Source organism: Neofelis nebulosa, chromosome X (assembly GCF_028018385.1).
Source record: "Neofelis nebulosa isolate mNeoNeb1 chromosome X, mNeoNeb1.pri, whole genome shotgun sequence".
In the NCBI taxonomy this organism is placed as follows: Eukaryota; Metazoa; Chordata; class Mammalia; order Carnivora; family Felidae; genus Neofelis; species Neofelis nebulosa.
The window spans coordinates 57152340-57174578 of NC_080800.1; the positions used below are offsets into that span (position 1 = coordinate 57152340).

At 38.1% G+C, this 22239-nt stretch overlaps 1 protein-coding gene across 2 annotated transcripts in view; it reads left to right on the forward strand.

Moving 5' to 3' along the window:
- The window catches only part of YIPF6 (Yip1 domain family member 6), a 42617-nt gene extending 30179 nt beyond the window's left edge, over positions 1-12438 (forward strand). For both annotated transcript variants that reach the window (XM_058714823.1, XM_058714824.1), the window contains exons 6-7: positions 5778-5935; positions 7716-12438. In XM_058714823.1, coding sequence (XP_058570806.1) covers positions 5778-5935; positions 7716-7834 — 277 coding nt within the window. In that variant the 3' untranslated portion in view covers positions 7835-12438. The remainder of the gene's footprint in view (positions 1-5777; positions 5936-7715) is intronic.
- Positions 12439-22239: the final 9801 nt, after the last annotated feature.

Sequence of the window (22239 nt, forward strand, 5' to 3'; positions counted from 1 at the left end):
TGGGAGAGGGGAAAATAAAGTACACACCAGTCTGACTGTGACCCCAGCGGTGGGCTGGAGACAGACATCGGGTCTCACTGTGGCTCCGCCCACCAACACAAGTTACCCCAGACAGCACAGGGGAGGTGCCCTGCAGTTCCGCGCCACTCCAGGGACTATCCAAAATGATGAAATGGAAGAATTCTCAAAAGAAACTCCAGCAAGTAGCGACAGCTAATGAATTGATCAAAAATGATTTAAGCAATATAACAGAGCATGAATTTAAAATAATAGTCATAAAATTAATTGCTGGGCTTGAAAAAAGTGTAGAAGACAGCAGAGAATCTATTGCTACAGAGATCAAGGGACTCAAACAGTCAGGTGGAGCTAAAAAATGCTATAAATGAGTTGCAAAATAAAACAGAGGCGACCACAGCTCGTATTGAAGAGGCAGAGGAGAGAACAGGTGAATTAGAAACTAAAATATGGAAAAAAAGGAAGCTGAGAAAAAGAGAGGTAAAAAAATCCAGGAGTAGGAGGGGAGAATTAGATAACTAAGTGATGCAGTCAAACGGAAAAATATCTTTATAATACGGATTCCAGAGGAGGAAGAGAGAGAGAAAGAGGCTGAAGGTGTACTTAAACAAATCATAGCTGAGAACTTCCCTGAACTGGGGAAGGAAAAAGGCATTGAAATCCAAGAGGCACAGAGAACTCCCTTCAGACGTAACCTGAATCGATCTTCTACATGACATATCATAGTGAAACGGGCAAAATGCAAGGATAAAGAGAAAATTCTGAAAACAGCTAAGGATAAATGCACTCTAACATATAAAGGGAGGGGCGCCTGGGTGGCGCAGTCGGTTAAGCGTCCGACTTCAGCCAGGTCACGATCTCGCGGTCCGTGAGTTCGAGCCCCGCGTCAGGCTCTGGGCTGATGGCTCAGAGCCTGGAGCCTGTTTCCGATTCTGTGTCTCCCTCTCTCTCTGCCCCTCCCCCGTTCATGCTCTGTCTCTGTCTGTCCCAAAAATAAATAAAAAACGTTGAAAAAAAAATTTAATAACATATAAAGGGAGACTGATAAGACTAGTGACGGATCTATCTACTGAAACTTGACAGGCCAGAGAGGAATGGCAGGAAATCTTCAATGTGATGAGCAGAAAAAATATACAGCCGAGAATCTTTATCCAGCAAGTCTGTCATTTAGAATAGAAGGAGAGATAAAGGTCTTCCCAAACAAACAAAAATTGAAGGAATTCATCACCACTAAACCATCCCTACAAGAGATCCTAAGGGGGATTCTGTGAGTGAAATGTTGCAAGGACCACAAAGTACCAGAGACATTACAAGCATGAAACCTTACAGACATCACAATGACTCTAAACCCATATCTTTCAATAATAACACTGAGTGTAAATGGACTAAATGTTCCAACCAAAGACATAGGGTATCAGAATGGATAAAAAAACAAGACCCATCTATTTGCTGTCTACAAGAGACTCATTTTAGACCTGAGGACAACTTCAGATTGAAAGTGAGGGGATGGAGAACTATCTATCATGCTACTGGAACTCAAAGCTGGAGTAGCCATACTTATATCAGAAAAAGTAGACTTTAAATTAAAGGCTGTAACAAAAGATGAAGAAGGGCATTATATAATAATTACAGGGTCTATCCTTCAGGAAGAGCTAACAATTATAAATGTCTATGTGCTGAATATGGAAGCCCCCAAGTATATAAAACAATTAATCACAAACATAAGCAACCTTATTGATTAGAATGTGGTAATTGCAGGGACTTTAATACTCCACTTACAACAATGGACAGATCATCTAGACACAGGATCAATAAAGAAACAAGGGCCCTGAATGATACATTGGATCAGATGAACTTGACACATATATTTAGAACTCTGCATCCCAAAGCAACAGGATATACTTTCTTCTCGAGTGCACATGGAACATTCTCCAAGATAGATCACATACTGGGTCACAAAACAGCCCTTCATAAGTATACAAGAATTGAAATCATACCATGCACACTTTCAGACCACAATGCTATGAAACTTGACATCAACCACAGGAAAAAGTCTGGAAAACCTCCAAAAGCATGGAGGTTAAAGAACACCCTACTAAAGAATGAGTGGGTCAACCAGGCAATTAGAGAAGAAATTAAGAAATATATGGAAACAAATGAAATTGAAAAGACAACAGTCCAAATGCTTTGGGATGCAGCGAAGGCAGTCCTGAGAGGAAAATACATTGCAATCTAGGCCTATCTCAAGAAACAAGAAAAATCCCAAATACAAAATCTAACAGCACACCTAAAGGAACTAGAAGCAGAACAGCAAAGACACCCCAAACCCAGCAGAAGAAGAGAAATAATAAAGATCAGAGCAGAAATAAACAATATAGAATCTAAAAAACATGGTAGAGCAGATCAATGAAACCAAGAGTTGGTTTTTTGAAAAAATAAAATTGATAAACCTCTAGCCAGGCTTCTCAAAAAGAAAGGGGAGATAAAATCGTGAATGAAAATGGAATTATAACAACCAGTCCCTCAGAAATATAAGCAATTATCAGGGAATACTGTGAAAAATTACACGCCAACAATCTGGACAACCTGGAAGAAATGGACAAATTCCTAAACACCCACACACTCCCAAAACTCAAACAGGAAGAAATAGAAAGCTTGAGCAGAGCCATAAGCAGCGAAGAAATTGAATCAGTTATCAAAAATCTCCCAACAAATAAGAGTCAAGGACCAGATGGCTTCTCAGGAGAATTCTACCAGACATTTAAAGCAGAAATAACACCTATCCTTCTCAAGATATTCCAAAAAATAGAAAGGGAAGGAAAACTTCCAGACTCATTCTATGAAGCCAGTGTTACTTTGATTCCTAAACCAGACAGAGACCCAGTAAAAAAAGAGAACTACAGGCCAATATCCCTGATGAATATGGATGCAAAAATTCTCAATAAGATACTAGCAAATCGAATTCAACAGCATATAAAAACAATTATTCACCATGATCAAGTGGGATTCATTCCTGGGCTGCAGGGCTTGTTCAACATTTGCAGATCAATCAATGTGATACATCACATTAATAAAAGGAAAGAAAACCATATGATCCTGTCAATTGATGCAGAAGAAGCATTTGACAAAAGTCAGCATCCTTTCTTAATAAAAACCCTCGAGAAAGTCGGGATAGAAGGAACGTACTTAAACATCATAAAAGCCATTTATGAAAAGCCCACAGCTAATATCATCCTCAGTGGGGAAAAACTGAGAGCTTTTTCCCTGAGATCAGGAACACGACAGGGATGCCCACTCTCACCGCTGTTGTTTAACATAGTGTTGGAAGTTCTAGCATGAGCAATCAGACAACAAAAGGAAATCAAAGGCATCAAAATTGGCAAAGATGAAGTCAAGCTTTCACTTTTTGCAGATGACATGATACTGTATATGTAAAATCCGATAGACTCCACTAAAAGTCTGCTAGAACTGATACATGAATTCAGCAAAGTCACAGGATACAAAATCAGTGTACAGAAATCAGTTGCATTCTTATACACTAATAATGAAGCAACAGAAAGACAAATAAACTGATCCCATTCACAATTGCACCAAGAAGCATAAAATACCTAGGAATAAACCTAGCCAAAGATGTAAAAGATCAGTATGCTGAAAACTATAGAAAGCTTATGAAGGAAATTGAAGAAGATAGAAAGAAATGGAAAAACGTGCCGTGCTTGTGGATTGGAAGAATAAATATTGTTAAAATGTCAATACTACCCAAAGCTATCTACACATTCAATGCAATCCCAATCAAAATAGCACCAGCATTCTTCTCCAAGCTATAACAAGCAATCCTAAAATTTGTATGGAACCACAAAAGACCCCGAATAGCCAAAGTAATTTTGAAGAAGACCAAAGCAGGAGGCATCACAATCCCAGCCTTTAACCTCTACTACAAAGCTGTCATCATCAAGACAGCATGGTATTGGCACAAAAAGACACATAGACCACTGGAATAGAATAGAAACCCCAAAATTAGACTCACAAAAGTATGGCCAACTAATCTTTGACAAAGCAGGAAAGAATATCCAATGGAAAAAAGACAGTCTCTTTAACAAATGGTGCTGGGAGAACTGGACAGCAACATGCAGAAGGATGAAACTAAACCACTTTCTTATACCATTCACAAAAACAAACTCAAAATGGATAAAGGACCTGAATGTGAGACAGGAAACCATCAAAACCCTAGGTGAGAAAGCAGAGAAAAACCTCTCTGACCTCAGCCGTAGCAATTTCTTACTTGACACATCCCCAAAGGCAAGGGAATTAAAAGCAAAAATGAACTATTGGGACCTCATGAAGATAAAAAGCTTCTGCACAGCAAAGGAAACAATCAACAAAACTAAAAGGCAACCAACGGAATGGGAAAAGGTATTTGCCAATGACATATCGGACAAAGGGCTAGTATCCAAAATCTATAAAGAGCTCACCAAACTCCACACCTGAAAAACAAATAATCCAGTGAAGAAATGGGCAGAAAACATGAATAGACACTTCTCTAAAGAAGACATCCAGGTGGCCAAGAGGCACATGAAAAGATGCTCAACGTCGCTTCTCATCAGGGAAATACAAATCAAAACCGCACTCAGATACCACCTCACGCAAGTCAGAGTGGCTAAAATGAACAAATCCGGAGACTATAGATGCTAGTGAGGATGTGGAGAAATGGGAACCCTCTTGCACTGTTGGTGGGAATGCAAACTGGTGCAGCCGCCCTGGAAAACAGTGCAGAGGTTCCTCAAAAAATTAAAAAAAAAAAAAAAATTAAAAATAGATCTCCCCTATGACCAGCAATAGCACTGCTAGGAATTTACCCAAGGGATACAGGAGTGCTGATGCATAGGGGCACTTGTACCCCAATGTTTATAGCAGCACTCTCAACAATAGCCAAATTATGGAAGGAGCCTAAATGTCTATCAACTGAGGAATGGATAAAGAAATTGTGGCTTATATACACAATGGAATACTACTTGGCAATGAGAAAGAATGAAATATGGCCTTTTGTAGCAACGTGGATGGAACTGGAGAGTGTTATGCTAAGTGAAATAAGTCATACAGAGAAAGACAGATACCATATGTTTTCACTCTTATGTGGATCCTGAGAAAGTTAATAGAAGACCATGGAGGAAGGGAAGGAAAATAAAAAGAGGTTAGAGAGGGAGGGAGCCAAAACATAGGAGACTCTTAAGAACTGGGAACAAACTGAGGGTTGATGGGGGGTGGGAGGGAGGGTAGGGTGGGTGATTGGTATTGAGGAGGGCACCTTTTGGGATGAGCACTGGGTGTTGTATGGAAACCAATTTGACAATAAATTTCATATTTAAAAAAAAAAGGATATTATGTCCATTTTGTGGAAGAAATGGTCCATAGCTTTCAACAAATTCTTAAATAGGTTTTTAAACTAGAAAAGATTAAGAATCACTGTCTTAGAGGTTCAGTGGGAAAAGGAAGTCTTTACGATTTAGAGTAGATCATCTGGTATCCTAGATGATTGACTCTTAAGGAGTGTGAGAGGAAAGGAGGAAGAGTATGGGCAGAGAAAAATTAAAGCATATGATTAATATAGAAACCTATCTGCATAAAATCAATGTTAAAGTATAGGTATTATGTATTTTGAGGACTGTAAGAATCCAGGCTACATAGAAATCTGTGTAATAAACTATCTCGTGATACAGATCAAATATATTTATGATCTTTATGGTTGTATATTATTTTTTTAGATCTTTTTTCCAGAGCCTCTGTGTGCTGGGTTACTGTATACTTCCCTTGACAGTGGCAATGCTGGTTTGTCGGTTGGTGCTTTTGGCCGAACAAGGACCAATAAACTTCATGGTCCGGCTTTTTGTGGTGATCGTGATGTTTGCATGGTCTATAGTAGGTAAGAATGTATTTATCTCTACAATGGCAAAACATACAAGGCAGGAGTTAAGAAATGAAGACCAGATGAGAAGCAATGTAACTCCTAAGTCATACATGGGTGATATGATTCTTGCCAGTGTCATCCATGGAACCCTCTTCTCTGAGTAGGCATTTGATAGGGGTGATGTCCACCTTATACAGATTGGGTATCTAGAGTTTTGAGATGTGGATAGTCACATCCTTTTTTTTTAAATTATTAAATAATATATAGGATTGGGAATGGAGATTACACTAGACCTAGCTCAGGTCCTGGCATGTAGGAGGCATAGGTGACTTGAGAAATGACTTGGGACTTTTCCTGTGAAATTCATCATAATAAAAATAGTAGCTTGCATATACAGATTGCTTATTACAGACCAAGCACTGTTGTGAGTGCTATGTATGTATTATCTCACTTAACCCTCACAACAGCCCTAATAAATAAAAACTATATATATTAGTCCTATTTTTACAGATGAGGAACAGACACAGAGAGGTTAAACAACATGCCCTAGAACACATAACTAGTTAATAAGGGAATTAAGTTTAAAACCCAAGCAGATCTCACACCTCTTTAGAAGTGTACTAAACGATCTCCCAGTATAGGTTGTTAGGTATCATTATATAGTACTTTTATGCTTCAGTAGAACATTCTGCTAACGATTAGGAAGAGCCTGTAGCAGTGGCAGTAAATGCCAAGTGCTCATTAGTTTTGCCTTCCTAAAATTCTCTTAAAATTCTACCTTCAGCTACAAGGTAGCTTCTTGTTTCATGGGATAGACAGATTGCTTAATATTTTTAAGTGCATTATCCTGTCTTTGCTCTGGACCATGATTAAAATCCAAGAAGTAATCCAAAAGTAAGGTCCAAGAGTGATAGAATTGATACTGCAGAGACTGTATATTAAGCTCAAGTGCTTTACCCATGGGAGAACTCCTCATTCCCTCACATAGAATCTGATAATTTACCCTATATGTAGTTCTAAATACCCAGTGTCCAGGCTCATAGCAGTTCAGAAAGTAGAATCTTAGAAGGGAGAGAGGCTCCTGTAAACATTCCATTTTTTAATTCAGCAAGTATTTCTTAAGCACAAACTCTGTGTCAGGCATTGTGCTAACCATGGTCTCCATCCTCAGAGTTCATAACTTACTGGAGCAGCCAGACATGTAAACAGTTAAGGGCAATAGGCATCCAAGGTGGAAGATGGAAGTCTGTGCAGGGCATGGTGAGGACACAGAGGAGGTATGTGGGCAGATCTGCCTGGGGTGGCAGGATAACAGATGGTTGTTCAGGAAAGATTTCCATGAAAGGGGCTCATTAATAAGTAAAAATATGAGTCTCCTTTCCTGGGTGGACAAGAGGGACAGCATCATAAAGAGCTGATAACTTAAAAATAAGAACAGTTACCCAGCACAGCAGTATGAAGTCATTTGCCACAGGAGCAACTAACCTTAGACATCTTTGTAATAAGCCTACTCATCACAGTTCAGTAACTTCTGAGAAAAGAGTAGGAAACCCCTTTTAGAAAGGTCTTCATGTAAAATGGTTGAAATCTTAATACTAGAAACTAGTAGCTCTCAACTATCTGGGAAACTATGCTTCAAAATGCCTTTTTCTCTGAGGATATCAAATATAATTGAACTTTTAGTATAATTCTATGTTCCAGACTATGCCAAGCACATTCAAGTTTAGTAGATGTTAGTGGTTGTGACAATCTTATTATATTAAAGGTTCCATTTTGTTTTGTTTGTTTTGTTTAGCCTCTACAGCTTTTCTTGCCGATAGCCAGCCTCCAAACCGCAAAGCCCTCGCCATTTATCCTGTTTTCTTGTTCTATTTTGTCATCAGTTGGATGATTCTCACCTTCACTCCTCAGTAAATCAGGAAATGGAAATTAAAAACCAGTGAATTGAAAGCTCGTCTGAAAGATGCAATTTACCATTGAGCTTTGCCTCTGGCCCTCTTTTGTCTAATTTTGGAGATATTTTGAGATGAAAGGGGAGCCATAAAGCACCATCATCATTTATGTAAGGAACTGGTGTTTGAAAGATTGTCCTTTTCCTCTTAATGTCATTTCTTGAAAATACATAGTATACACAGTATAGTGCTGCCTTAAGGCATGATAGGGTCACTGTGGTCCATTTGAGTGACAACCAATGATTTGGAAAGCACATGGATACATCCTGCAAGTTGAGTAGAATTAGTAACTGTATTTTCAGTTTTGAGAATACCAGTTCAGGTGCAGCTCTTAAATACATTGCCTTATGACTATTAGAATATGCCTCTCTCTTCATAAATAAGAATTGATAGTCTGTATCTGTTTCCTTTTATTTCTCTCTTAGGCTTAAAAAGGCAATGACAGAGGTTGGGAAGGGGGTTCATAACTGGGTATGAGAAAACATGCATCATGCATCAACCAGTGTTCAGATTTTGACGGGAAAATTCTACACTTGTTGCTTTTTTAAAAAGCAAAGGACAGCTAAAGAATTGGCTTCTTTAGTCTTTCCATATAGTCACCTTTCTGCCATGCTTAACAGCACCTCAGTGACACTCTAATTTTTAATCTTACCCCCCTAGCTCTGAATATGCAAACTGTTCACAGTTACCATATTATTTTCCTTTGATTAAAGCTCTCTGTGGACCAGTGCTTGAACTTATCCAGGTGGAAGACCTCAGAAATTTAGACTGATAGGTCCTTCATGCATATTATCACGTGGGCACTTTGTTCTTAATAGTAGGAGGTAGTTTGGATACAGCATAGCTCTAAACAATTATTCTGTGTAGTCTGGCCTCTAACTAGAAAGTAAAGCTAAATCAGAAGCCTGCACTTAACCATGTGAACATGGAGGGATTTAGTGTTCTGATGGCTGGTTCACAAAACAGCTAGATGCTTAGAGCATGATGTAGGATGAGTTGGGTTTACAGCTGCCACCTTTTCATAGTGGGCTTAGCAGTTTTTTCATTAGATGTGCTTCTCAGATTGGGGAATAGCAATTTATTTTCTTGGTTTTAGACTTTATTTGTAAAGCTAATTAACTCTTCTTTAGACAAGTACTTTTTTTGCATGTGTGCACCTGCTTGTATTCTCAGCTATTTATACACACAAGTGTGAGGGCTTTTCAGGAAGCAGAGTGTCTGGAAAGGCTGATTTCTAAGCTAAACTGGCCTCCTTTCAGGTAATATGAGCTACTGCCTTCTATAAATTGCACATTGAAGAACTCTTAATAGACAAAAGATTAGGAGTCAGCAGACAGCATTCACTGTATATACAGTTACTTATAAAGATAGGAATTTATTCCACATTTTTTCTTTATCATGGAATTTAAATATTTATTCATTTTGTATCTAAAGACTATCTACACATAGATATATAATTTTAAAAACGTATTTTCTCCATTCTCAGCTTAACTAAGAACAATACTAGGACAAATGTGTTCTTGGAGTGATATTAAATTACAGAGCGTTACAAAGTTGGTTCCCTCTGTCCCAGCCTTGTCCTGAGTTTTTGTTTATGTCTTTATTTCAGCTTCCCTTCTAAATTTTAAAATAAATCTTGTGAGCACAAAGCCAATGTTTCAGTCTTGAAGTGTTAAAGAAAATATTTTGAAACTGTTTCTGACTGGTCCAAAAATATCATCCATTTCCATTGTCTGAAATTTTCTAACTTCTTACCAAAAACATCTCTCTTCCAAAGTTATTTCATACTCTGTCCCAATGGTTATAATGTAAAATTAAAAAAAATAATAATCCTGTTTCTCAAAAGGGAATTATCTGCTGGATTTTATTAAGGCTAAATATTTTGGTCAGAAATTTTTAGGGCCACAACTGGAGTAGGGGTTGTGTGTGTGTGTGTGGGGGGGGGGGGTTATACATATTGGGTGTTAAGGCAGCTTGTTCTATTAACCTGTTGCTCTTTGGTGACTTGAAGAATGGTTTTATTTGATTTAAATGAAAGTGGGTAAAATGGAGATTATCTTTCTCAAAATGAATGATCAGTTTTGTGGCATAAATTATATTTTCTTAATATATGAAAAAAAAGTGCATTGCTTTCTGTGGCAGAAGACCTGATTATCTGGAAGTTGTAACCCTCAACACAGCTTTCCCTGATTTGCTGCAAAGGCACATGGCTAATTATAGAAAGAAAAAGACTAGAATAGAAGGGGATTTTAACAAAGGAAACCCTGTTCCAAGAATTGGGAAGTTTCATGCTTTAGATGAAACTCAAGTGTGTGAGCATCATTACCAAATGTGGTGGATCATTGCCAAGTGTGGTGCATCACTACTGTTGTGGCTTATCATTTGCTGCTCTTGCTTCTGAGATTGAGCCTCCACTGTCATATTCTTTAGCAATAGGAAGGGTAAAGACTGGATTTAATCGCTGTTCAGATTATAAAAACTCAACTGATGCAAATGTATTTGTGCCATGTAGTCATAAATGTCAGTCATACCATTAATTTTCAAGTCTTTTGCATCTTAAAAGGCTTATTACATGAATTCAATTGGATCTTTTTATTGTGATGGGGGTTTTGTTTTGTTGGGCAAGGTGGGCTTGTCACAGAGCATGGGACTGGTAAGCATTTAACTGTTTACTATATTTGTCTTTTTATAAAGTATTCCCCAGATGTGGTGAGAAGGTTAGCAAGACTGTATATGAAGATTTAATTGTATACTTCTTATAAGCTAACTACTTACTGTACCTGGACTTCCTGTTTATTCCTGGAGATGAAAATGAAAATCTCCTGTCATTTGAAATCTTTGGGTAACATCAAATCATTGAAATTTATCTGAATGCTATCATGATATGATCAGACATCCATTGCATGCAGCTGTTCTATTCCATGTAAAATACTGACATTGTTATTCTTTATTAGACTGTTAATTTCTGAGACAATTTGGATAGAAATAAATGTGTGAATGTTAATATATGTAAATTAGAAATACTTTTCTAGATTCTGTGGGCTTTTATTGAAAGTAAAGAATTTCTAGTGATTTACTCAGGCCATAGGATGGCCATATAATAATAATAACAGTAATATTACTACTAATAATGGTTAACATTTATTGGACACTTACATTGTGCCAGGCAATATTCTATTTTTTTAAGAATTTTTTTTATAACAGCTTTGTTGAGATATAGTTTACCAAATTCACCCTTTTAAAGTGTTATACAATTCAGTGATTTTTCAGTATTTTCACATAATTGTGTAATTATCACCACTCTCATCTTAGAACATTTTCATCACTTCACAGTAAAATCCCATATCCAGTAGCAGTCACTTCCTCTCCCACTTCTCCCCAGCCTCTGGCAATCACCAGTATGCTTTCTGTCTCTGTGGATTTGGCCAGGCACTATCGTTAAGTGCATTTTATATATCTCCTTTAATCCTTAACATAAAATGCTACAGTTCTTATTTTACAAGTAGAAAACTGAGTCACAGAAAGTTAAGTAAATTGCCCGAGGGCATGCAGTAAATTGATTTAAAATAGGAAAACGTGGGGTGCCTGGGTGGCTCAGTTGGTTAAGCATCTGACTACTGCTCAGGTCATGATCTCATAGCTCATGAGTTCGAGCTCTATCTTAGGCTCAGTGCTGACAGCTCAGAGTCTGGAGCCTGCTATGGATTCTGTGTCCTCCTCTCTCTCTGCCCCTCCCCTCTTCACGGTCTTTCTGTCTCTCAAAAAATAAATCAACATTATAAAATTTTAAAAAATAAAGTAGGGAAACACCATAGATGGGAGCATAGTATGACACAGTTTTGAATTGCATTGTTATGTACATGAAATGAATGTACCCCTTTCCCAGGGTATGCTCCCTGTCATTAACCATTATACCCTACAACTGACTAGAGATAGATAGCTCATTCTTTTTTTCCCCTGAGTAATCGAACACTATATTAGCATCTGAGAAAAACACAAGAGCAGGCGTACATTGGAGTTAGGTTTGCTGCCCCCTGCACTTTAAATCCCTTTTCTCTCCCTTCTCCCCACCAGCACACACACCCCTCCCCCAAATTCCCAGTCTTAAAAGTCAAACGGACTTCTGCCTCTTTCATTTTAAATCTTCCATAGGGATGTTTAATGCATCAAAATTTAACCTGTTTATTCAGGTGTTTTTAGTCCTCAGATGCATCTAGTCACCTATAGTACCATTTATATTTCTAAGACTTCAGAAAGCAGTACTGTGAGAATAAAATCCTTTTTTATTTTGGTTAAACTAGGTGGGGAAAATAACAGTAAGGGCACTGCCTTAATGAAGTCAGTGGTTCTGCCTGGTAGGACGTGGCCACATGCTGCTATTGCTCACTCTGTTCTCTTTATTTCAGAACTTTTTAAACTATGCCATCACTGCTGGTAATTTCTTGGTCCTCTTTAGTACTCCATTTCCATCCTGATCTTTCCTATAAATAATGAACCTGTGGAAATAATAAATCTGTAAAATGATTTGTGAATGTTAAATGTGCAAATAAAAACACTGGAAAAGGAGATTTTGTATGTGCCTCTTCTTGTACTGAAAGATGCAGAGATATTTGCTGCATACTATTTTCAGATAGTAATATATTATCATCAGACAATATTGAATGCTGTGTAGGATTGCACAGGAAACAAGTTAGTAAGAGAAATCACATTTATTGAGCAAATAATATATACCAAGTGTTAATATTAGCTACTTTATAAACAGTATCTCTAATCACAACAGCCTTTTGAGCTTGGTGGTATTATCCTTATCTCAACATTTTGGAACCTGGGAACTTGGGAAGGTTAAATAAATTGCCTAAAGTCACAACACAACCAGGGTTCAAACTCTGGTTTTATGACTCCATAGTCTTCTATATTGGTTCTTTGCCATCATACCTACCCACTTAAACTAATCCGCATCAATCAGGTACCTTAATAACATGGTGAGAAACTGGGTTTTCACACATCTTCTGGGAACTATACCTGTTTCTGCTTTCAGTTTGCAATCTACTTGGAGAAACTGAACTCACCATCCCTACACACTAATAGTTGAAATGCATTGTGGTTCTTATTTTTGGTGCCACATATTATCTCAGAATGAGCAGTAAGAACAGGAATACATCTGTGACATATTGGGAGAATTTGTATCATCCAAGATGGTGGGGTGTGGCATTCCAGATGGTAGAGAATACTTATGAACAAAGGTGAGGGAGCAGGCAAGTCTAAAGCCATCTGTGTGCACATGTGCAAGTGTGTCACGTTGTCCTGTACATAGTCACAATGCTTTGTGAAATTTTTCTAGCTGCCTTTATTTCACTTTGCAAGGTAGATAAAGCTTCTAAGCTTATACCTAAGGAAATAGGCTCAGATAAGTGAAGTGATAGGCCTTGAATGATAAAGCCAGTCTCAAGAACACAATTGGAAAGTTGTTCTTCATGTTAATATTGATCCTTTTCTAATGATAACTCACATACTGAAGTGAATTCAACTGACTTTGGAAAATAAAGTTGGTTGGATAAGATGAGACCAAATTATTGAGGGTAGATACTGAAAAGTCATGAGTAGGTCATACTGTGGTAGGAAATAGGATGTTTTCAAAAGTTCTGGAGCAGGGGAGTTTTTTGAAGAAAGTTACTTTAATTGAATAAATGAGGACCTTGAAAACTTGGATTATGAGTAGGGTAGAGAAGAAAGGAATGCCAATATATTTCTAACCATGGGCCTTGAAGAATGGTATGTGTTTGAGAATAGGTACTGAGTTTGACCATCAAAGTGATCATATCCTAAAGACAACTGGAAATACAAGTGAATTGTAAAAATCATAGCTAGGAATGTAAATTTGATCTTGTAGATGTGATGCATGTTGAGAGAATGTATTGTTTCAGTCTTGTCGACAAGTGTAGTTGCTGAAGGGAAGGCCTGATTAAGAATCAGAAAGATGAGAAGGAAGAAATGAAACTATTACTTATGTGCCACAGATTTCTACATGGTACCTTCGTATTACACTAACGTTTTGAGGGAATTTCCTTCATTTTTACAGAGGAAGAAGCAGTTTGGATTCAGTAAGTGGCAAAGTTGGAATGTGAACACAGCTCCATCTTAATTCAAAAGTGTATGTACTTCCTGCTATGCTCTGCTACCCTTACAGAAAGTTTTATACTCTGAAAGCCTAAGAATGAGTGTCTTGCACAAAGTAGGTGTTCAGGAAATGTGTTGAATTAGTTAAAAGAAAAATAGGCAGTAAATAGGTATTACATGCTGAGTGTGGGGGCATGATGAGAAATAAGAATTGAAAAAATATATTTGGCTAGAAGGCTGTGGTAATTTGATTGCATTAGTGTCTCAATATTTTACCCCTCTCTGAATCCTTGCCCTTTGCCATGTGACTTTGAAGTTCTTCTCAGTAAAAGGCAGAACCTATTCCCCACCTCTTCTTTCTCAGTGGTCCTTATAGCTTGCTTTGCCTAATAAAATCTGGCAAAAGTAATGGTGTGACCCTGCAACCTGAGGCTTTGTGTGTTTTTATTTATCTCTCATTTCTCTGCCATATCTGTGAGAACATGCCTGAATTAGCCTGCTGGACATACAGAACATAGCCCAGTCATCCCAGCCTTAGCTATTCCAGATTAGCCCAACACCAACTGACTGTCAGACAAATAAGTGAGCCTTCTAAGAGTAGAACTTCCCAGCTGTAGCCAACATAAGTTGTCAATCTGCAGATTCAAGAACTAAATACTTATTGTTTTAATCTACTAAATTTTCAGTGGTCAGATATGCAGCATTATAGTGGCGGTAGGTAACTGGATACAAAAGCCATTCTTAATTTTCTTTTTAGGTTTCCAAAGTTATTAGAAGCTTGAGGCACTGAGTATTGGCTTCTTATCTGTAGAGTCATATCAAGCACAGAATATTAGAGATGAAAGGAATCTTAGAGATAGTTGATCCCATTTACTCATTTTACCAGTGAAAAGCTGAGGGTCAGAGAGGGAAGATTATTTATCCAATGCTAATGGAAGGAACCAGAATAAAACTTAGTTTTCCTCACTTCAAGTCCACTGCTCTTTATATAACCTAACACAGTAGAGTAGCTGAAAGGATCATAACCTAATGCAAAAAAAAAAAAAAAAATCAACACTTTGTCACTGTACATATGTAACAGTGAAAAAAGGAGATGCTTATAAGACAGAGTGATAGGCTGCAAGGAATAGGGTTTATTAAGGGAGTAACTACCGAAAGAAGATGAAAAGGACTGTGATTCTGAACATAGTTGGTAGATCAGCTTTGGAGAAAGTAGAGAAACCTCTTGTGTGGTGAAAATGAAGACTGAGTGGTTAGATACATTAATGATTAAATGTTGCACCTCAACAAGTTTGTTGACTGTTACATTATGCTAGATACTGAAGATTCAAAACTGCCTCAGGGGAGTGATAGCACCAAGATGGTGGCAGAGGTTACTCCTAACTTCGCTGCCATTCACAAGAAGAACAACTAACAACTATTCAAGAACAAGACACCACTGAGAGAATCCTAGAACATAGGGGTGAGGCTGAAGCACCCCACTGTACCACAAAGACCAAGATAGACGGAATTAGAAGGGCAACAGAAATAGCTACATGTTGACGACATTGCTCCTCCTCCAGTCCAGCACAATACCATGTGGAGACATCTCTCCTAAGCTTCTAGTTACTCCAGTGGGACAAGGGGGACAACCCAGGGGAGGCAATCATCCCATCCAGCATGGTAGGTTGCTCTGCAGGAGCCCCTGCTCTGTTCTCACACCAAGGGGATTGTAAGGAAATTTATGGGGCTCAACCACTGGGAATCTGATGGAGAAGGGAGAAGCTTGCAACAACCAGCACATGGATCTTGGCAGACCAAATTCATACCTACAATGCCCATGTAGTCCCAACTAGCAGATTTGCTCATCCGAAAAACCAAGTTGGGGACAGACTCTGACTAGGGAACTTGATGGGGTGCAGATGTTCCTGATTCAGATCCTGAAATGAGATATACTGGACATAGAACCCATGTTGCCTATACCGAGGCAAGTAACTGAATCACAGGTCCACCTACTATGGAAGGTCTCTCAGCCCTATCCAACTAAAAGGGCTGGCAACAATCCCTGGAAGCTGTGCTGGCTCAGTGGTGATTGAGCTGAGAGGCAAGTAGAACTGATCACCCCCAGAGCAAATCCAGTACTGGGCATGGAGCATTCATGGATTAATTCATAGCCAAAGCTCAGGGTAGCTCCTAGCTCCTTCCAACCAAAGAGACTGGGAAATTGAGAGTAGACTGGAGTTCCCCTACTCCCAGCCAGGTAAGAGAGCTGAGACCTAGCACCCCACTTGCTTTGAAGAGTGTCTTCTGGTCTCATCTGACCAGAAAAGCTGGGACAACTCCTGGAAGTTGTGTGGCTCAGCAGTACTTGAGCCAAAAGGTCGTCAAAGCCAATAGTTTTCAGAGGAAAGACAGTGGCCATGTTCTATCGGGGAATTGGGGTGTAAGTTGGTTTAAGGCAACAAGGAGCTTTATTGCCTTCAGAGGTGCTTCTGCTGTGCCAAGGCAAGGACTCTAATTCATAGCCCTGCTTATCACTTAATACAGCCCTCAGTCCATCCAACCAGGGGACCTAACCAGAGCACACAGTTGCATAGCCCATTCAACAACCCTATATCTAGTAGCACTTGAAAAGGGACCACAGCTGATGGCTCACCCCATCTGCAAAGCAAACTAGTGGCCTTGGAAGACCGTGGCAGAGTAGGAGGACTCTACCTGATGAAGGTCCCAAAAACACAACTACATAACTATCAAATCATCCTAAATACACCACAAATTTACTTGAAGACTGACAGAGAAAAATACACAACTAAGGGGGAAAGAGGCCACATTGGAGAAGGCAGGATGTGTGAAGACGTGGTTTAGGGGAGAAACCGATTATGAGTGCTGAGAGAGGAGAGAGCCATGGTCACAGAGAAGGAACAGAAACAGAAGGGCACACAGGGAAACACACACAAGAAGAAAGTTTTCCCAAAGCCACTGGCTGGGAAAACAAGAGGGGTGAATTTCTTGAGTTCTTGCAACAAGCAGGGCTTCAAGCCAAGAGTTTTAAAGGTCAGTAGGCTTGGCTAAGATAGTGCCCACTGGACACTGCCCTGCTCCTAGAGAGAAGATGGGCAAACAACCCAGGGGCAGACAGCATGGAAACAGAAATCTGAACAATGCCTGGGGCACACAGGGAGAGATTATTTGCTCTGGAACCTGTCACTGAGAGGCAATTTTCACCAAGATACCTCTAGGAAAAAAAAAGGAGTTGGCGGGCGCCATTTCCCTCCTTCATCCCTCAACATAAACACAGAGCCACCTGCTCGATGCAGCACACTGCAGACACAGGTCCCAAATCCATGCACTCTGGTGGAACTGCCCTTTTTAGTCATGCTAGCCTAAGTGGGGCCCTTGCCCAGAACACCAGCACAAACCCCTGCTCACACATTTTCCAACCAGAGACCTCTTCAGGGTCTCAGTTCTACTGGATGAAGTTTGGGGTCTCATTTCACAAGCAGAGCAGAGCACACAGTTAAAACCACATTCACACCAAGGACCAAACACTGTCTACTATAGGCAAGAAAAGACACCTGAAGGATAGAGCAGCTAAAACACAACAATAGAGAGCATGCAACACACACAACAGACACTCCATGAAGCACCAGCCCTGGGCACTACATGACCTCTTCTTCATAAAGCCATTACTTTCAGAAGCAGGAAACATAACTGGCTTTTCTAACTGGCAGATACTTTGACAAAATGCAAAGATAGAGGAATTTAGCCTAAATGAAAGAACAAGATAAGGCCTTAGCCAGAGATCTAAGCAAAACCAATATAAGTAACATGTCTAATGGGTAATTTAAAGCAACAATCATAATGGTGCTCCCTAGGCTTGAGAAATGAATAAAAGACATCAGTGAGATCCTTACCACAGAGATAAAAGAGTTGAAAAAGAGTCAGAGATGAAGAATGAAATAAAGGAGATTGGAAACATGCTTGATGCAATGAAAAGCAGGCTGGAAGAAGCAAAGGAAAAACAGTGACCTAGAAGACAAAATAATGAAAAACAATGAAGCTGAAAAATAAGAAATAAGAAAATAACAGACTCTTAAAGAGCAAACTTAGGGCTGCTGGAGGGGAGGTGGGTGGGAGGATGGGTTAAATGGGTAATAGTCATTTAGGAGAGCACTTGTGGTGAACACTGGGTGTTATATATCAGTGACGAATCGCTAAATTCTCCTGAAACTAATTATGTGTTAACTAACTGGAACAGAAATAAAAATCTGAAATAAAAAAATAAGAAAATACATGGAAACAAATGAAAATAAAAACAAAATTGTCCAAAAATTTTGGATGCAGCAAAAGCGATAAGATGGAAGTATACAACACTATAGGCCTATCTTAAGAAGCAAGAAAAATCTCAAATAAATAACCTAACCTTACACCTAAAGGAGCTAGAAAAAGAACAATAAATGAGGCCCAAAGACAACAGAAGGAAGGAAATAATAGAGATTAGAGAAAAAATAAAATGTATAGAAACTAAAAAAAGAAATTAATAAAATCAGGAGCTAGTTTTTTTGGAAAAAAAAAATAATAAAATTGGTAATCCTCTAGCCAGACTTATCGAAAAGAAAAGAGAAAGGACCCAAATAGGTAAAATCACAAATGAGTGACAAGAAACAACAAACAGTACAGAAATACAAACAATTCTAAAAGAATATTATGAAAAACTATATAACAACAAATTGGACAACCTAAAACAAATGGATAAGTTCCTAGAAACACATAAACTGCTAAAACAGGAAGAAATACAAAACTTGAACAGACTAATAACCAGCCAAAAACAAAAAATTGAAACAATAATCAAAAACTTCCAACAAACCAAAGTCCCAGGCCAGATGGCTTCATAAGGACAATTCCACCAAATATTTAAAAAAGAATTAATACCTATTCTCAAAGTACTCCAAAAAATAGAAGAGGAAGTAATACTTCCAAATTCATTTTATGAGGTCAGCATTACCCTGATGCCAAAACCAGATAAAAAGTCCACTGAAAAAGAGTACTATGGGCCAAATAGCCCTAATGAACATGGATGCAAAAAATCTCAAGAAAATGCTAGCAAAACGAATCCAACAATACATCAAAAATTTATGCACCATGATCAAGTGAGATTTATTCCTGAGTTGCAAGGCTGGTTCAATATTTGCAAATGAATCAATGTGATATACCACATAAAAAAGAAAGGATAAGAACCATATGATCATTTCAATTGATGCAGAAAAAGCATTTGACAAAATACAACATCCATCCATGATTAAAAAAAAAATCCTCAACAAAGTATGTTTAGAGGGAGCATATCTCAACATAATAAAGCCCATATACAAAAAAACCCACAGCTAATATCATCAGTGGGGAAAAATGGAGAGCTCTTCCTCTACAGTCAGGAACAAGGAATGGATGTCCAATCTCACCACTGTTATTTAACATAGTATTGGAAGCCCTAGCCATACCAATCAGAAAACAAAAATAAATAAAAGGCATCCAAATAGACAAGGAGGAAGTAAAGTTTTCACAATTTGCACATGACATGATATTCTATATAGAAAACCCGAAGACTACCAAAAAATTGCTAGAAATGAAACACGAATTCAGTAATGTCCCAGAATACAAAATCAACATACAGAAATCGGTTGCATTTCTATACACCAATAATGAAGCAGTAGAATGAGAATTTAAGGAATCAATCCCATTACAATTGTACTAGAAACAATAAGATATATAGGAATAAACCTAACCAAAGAGATTAAAGAACTATACTCTGAAAACTACAAAACATTGGGGAAAAAATTCATGATGACAGAAAGAAATGGAAAGACATTTCATACTCACAGATTGGAAGAACAAATATTATTAAAATATCTACATTACCAAAAGCAATCTACACATTTAATATCGAAATACCAATAGCATTTTTCACAGAGCTAGAACAAACAATCCCAAAATTTGTATGGAACCACAAAAGACCCCAAATAGCCAAAGGAATTGTGAAAAGAAAAGCAAAGCTGAAGGTATCATAATTCTGAACTTTAAGTTATATTACAAAGATGTAGTGATCAAATCAGTAAGGTACTGACACAAAAATACACACATAGATCAATAGAACAGAGTAAAAAAATCAGAAATGAACCCACAAATATATGGTCAATTATCTTCAACAAACAGGGAAAGAATATCCAATGCAAAAAAAGACAGTCTCTTCAACAAATAATGTGGGAAAAACTGGACAGCAACTTGCAAAAGAATAAAACTGGACCACTTTCTTACACCATACACAAAAATAAATTCAAAATGAATTAAAGACCTATATGTGAGACATGAACCATAATAATCTTAGAGGACAGCACAGTCAGTAACCTTTTTGACATTGACCATAGCAACTTCATTCTAGATATGTCTCCTGAGGCAAGGAAAACCAAAATAAAAATAAACTATGGGGACCACATCAAAATAAAACATTTCTGCACAGCAAAGGAAATAATCAACAAAACTAAAAGGCAACCTACAAAATGGGAGGAGATATTTGCAAATGACATATCTGATAAAGGAATAGTATCCAAAATATATAAAGAACTTGTAAAACTCAATACCCTAAAAGCAAATAATCCAATTAAAAATAGGCAGAAGAAATGAATGGACATTCCCCAAAGAAGACATCTAGATGGCCAATAGACAAATGAAAAGATGCTCAACATCAGGGAAATACAAATCAAAAGTACAATGAGATATCACCTCACACCAGTCTGAATGGTTAAAATCAACACAAGAAACAACAGGTGCTGGTGAGAATGTGAAGAAAGAGGAACCCTCTTACACTGTTGGTGAGAATGCAAAGTCGTGTAGTCACTCTGTAAAACGATATGGAAGCTACTCAAAAAGTTAAAAATAGAACTACCCTACAATCCAGCAATTGCAGTACTAGGTGGTTACCCACAGAATACAAAAATGCTAATTAAAAATGATACATGAGCTCTGATATTTATAGCAGCACCTTCAGCAACAACCAAATTACAGAAAAAGCCCAAATGTCCATTGACTGATGAATGGATAAAGAATATGTCATATACATATATATATATATATATATATATATATATATATATATATACACACACAATAGAATATTACTCAGACATAAAAAGGAATGAAATCTTGCCACTTGCAACGATATGGATGGAGCTAGAAAGTATTATGTTAGACAAAATACGTCAGTTAGAGAAATACAAATACCACATGATTTCACTAATTTTGAATTTAAGAAACAAAAGAAATGAGCAAAGGGAAAATAAAGAGGGAGAGATGGGAACCACGAAACAGACTCTTAACTATAGACAACAAACTGACGGTTACCAGAGGACAGGTGGGTAGGGAAATGGGTTAAGTTGGTGATTGGGATTAAGGAGTGCACTTGTCATGATGAGCACCTGGTGTTGTGTGGAAGTGCTGAGTCACTATATTGTGCAAATAAAACTAATAGTACACTGTTAACTATCTGGAATTTAAATAAAAAAGAAAAAAACTAGTGGGTTCAGCTAACCAGGAAATTCAGTGCACAGTCTGGCCTGATTCTGATCCCCAGACATCATGCTGCACAGTCGCTGGTACCTGTCCTACTGTCCTTCCAGGTCAGGCAAGCTAATTCATAGCCCCACTAACCACTGAATATATTACCAAGTCCTGACTATCTAGTAAGCCTAAGCAGAGAATCCGGGCCCATCCTGCAGAATCACTTACACAGGTAGCCAAGTAACAAGTCCTATCAAACTGTTCTTAGGCCATGGCTCCCCTCCCACTCCCCTCCTCAGAGATCAAACTGTTGCCTCGCTTAAAAAACAACAACAACAACAACAACAATGACAACAAAAACCACATCATAATAGCAGGTTCTACCTGCCCAAGGACATTACCAGCAGACATACCCAGAAGTCAAATCTGAGCTGCCTGATAAAGTACTGTCTCTGCCAATATAAACCTATAAAATCTGGAAGAGGAACCTGATTACTTAAATGCAGATACTAATGTAATAAATTAAGGATCACAAAAAAATCAGGTAAATGTGACACCACCAAAGGAAACTAATGAAGCTCTAATAACTGGCCCTAACGAAATGGAGATCAATGAACTGTCAGGCAAAAAATTCAGAGTAAACCTCCTAAGAAATTTTAGTAAACAACAAGAAAACACAGATAAGTAAATAAAATTAGGAAAACAATGCATAAATAAAACAAG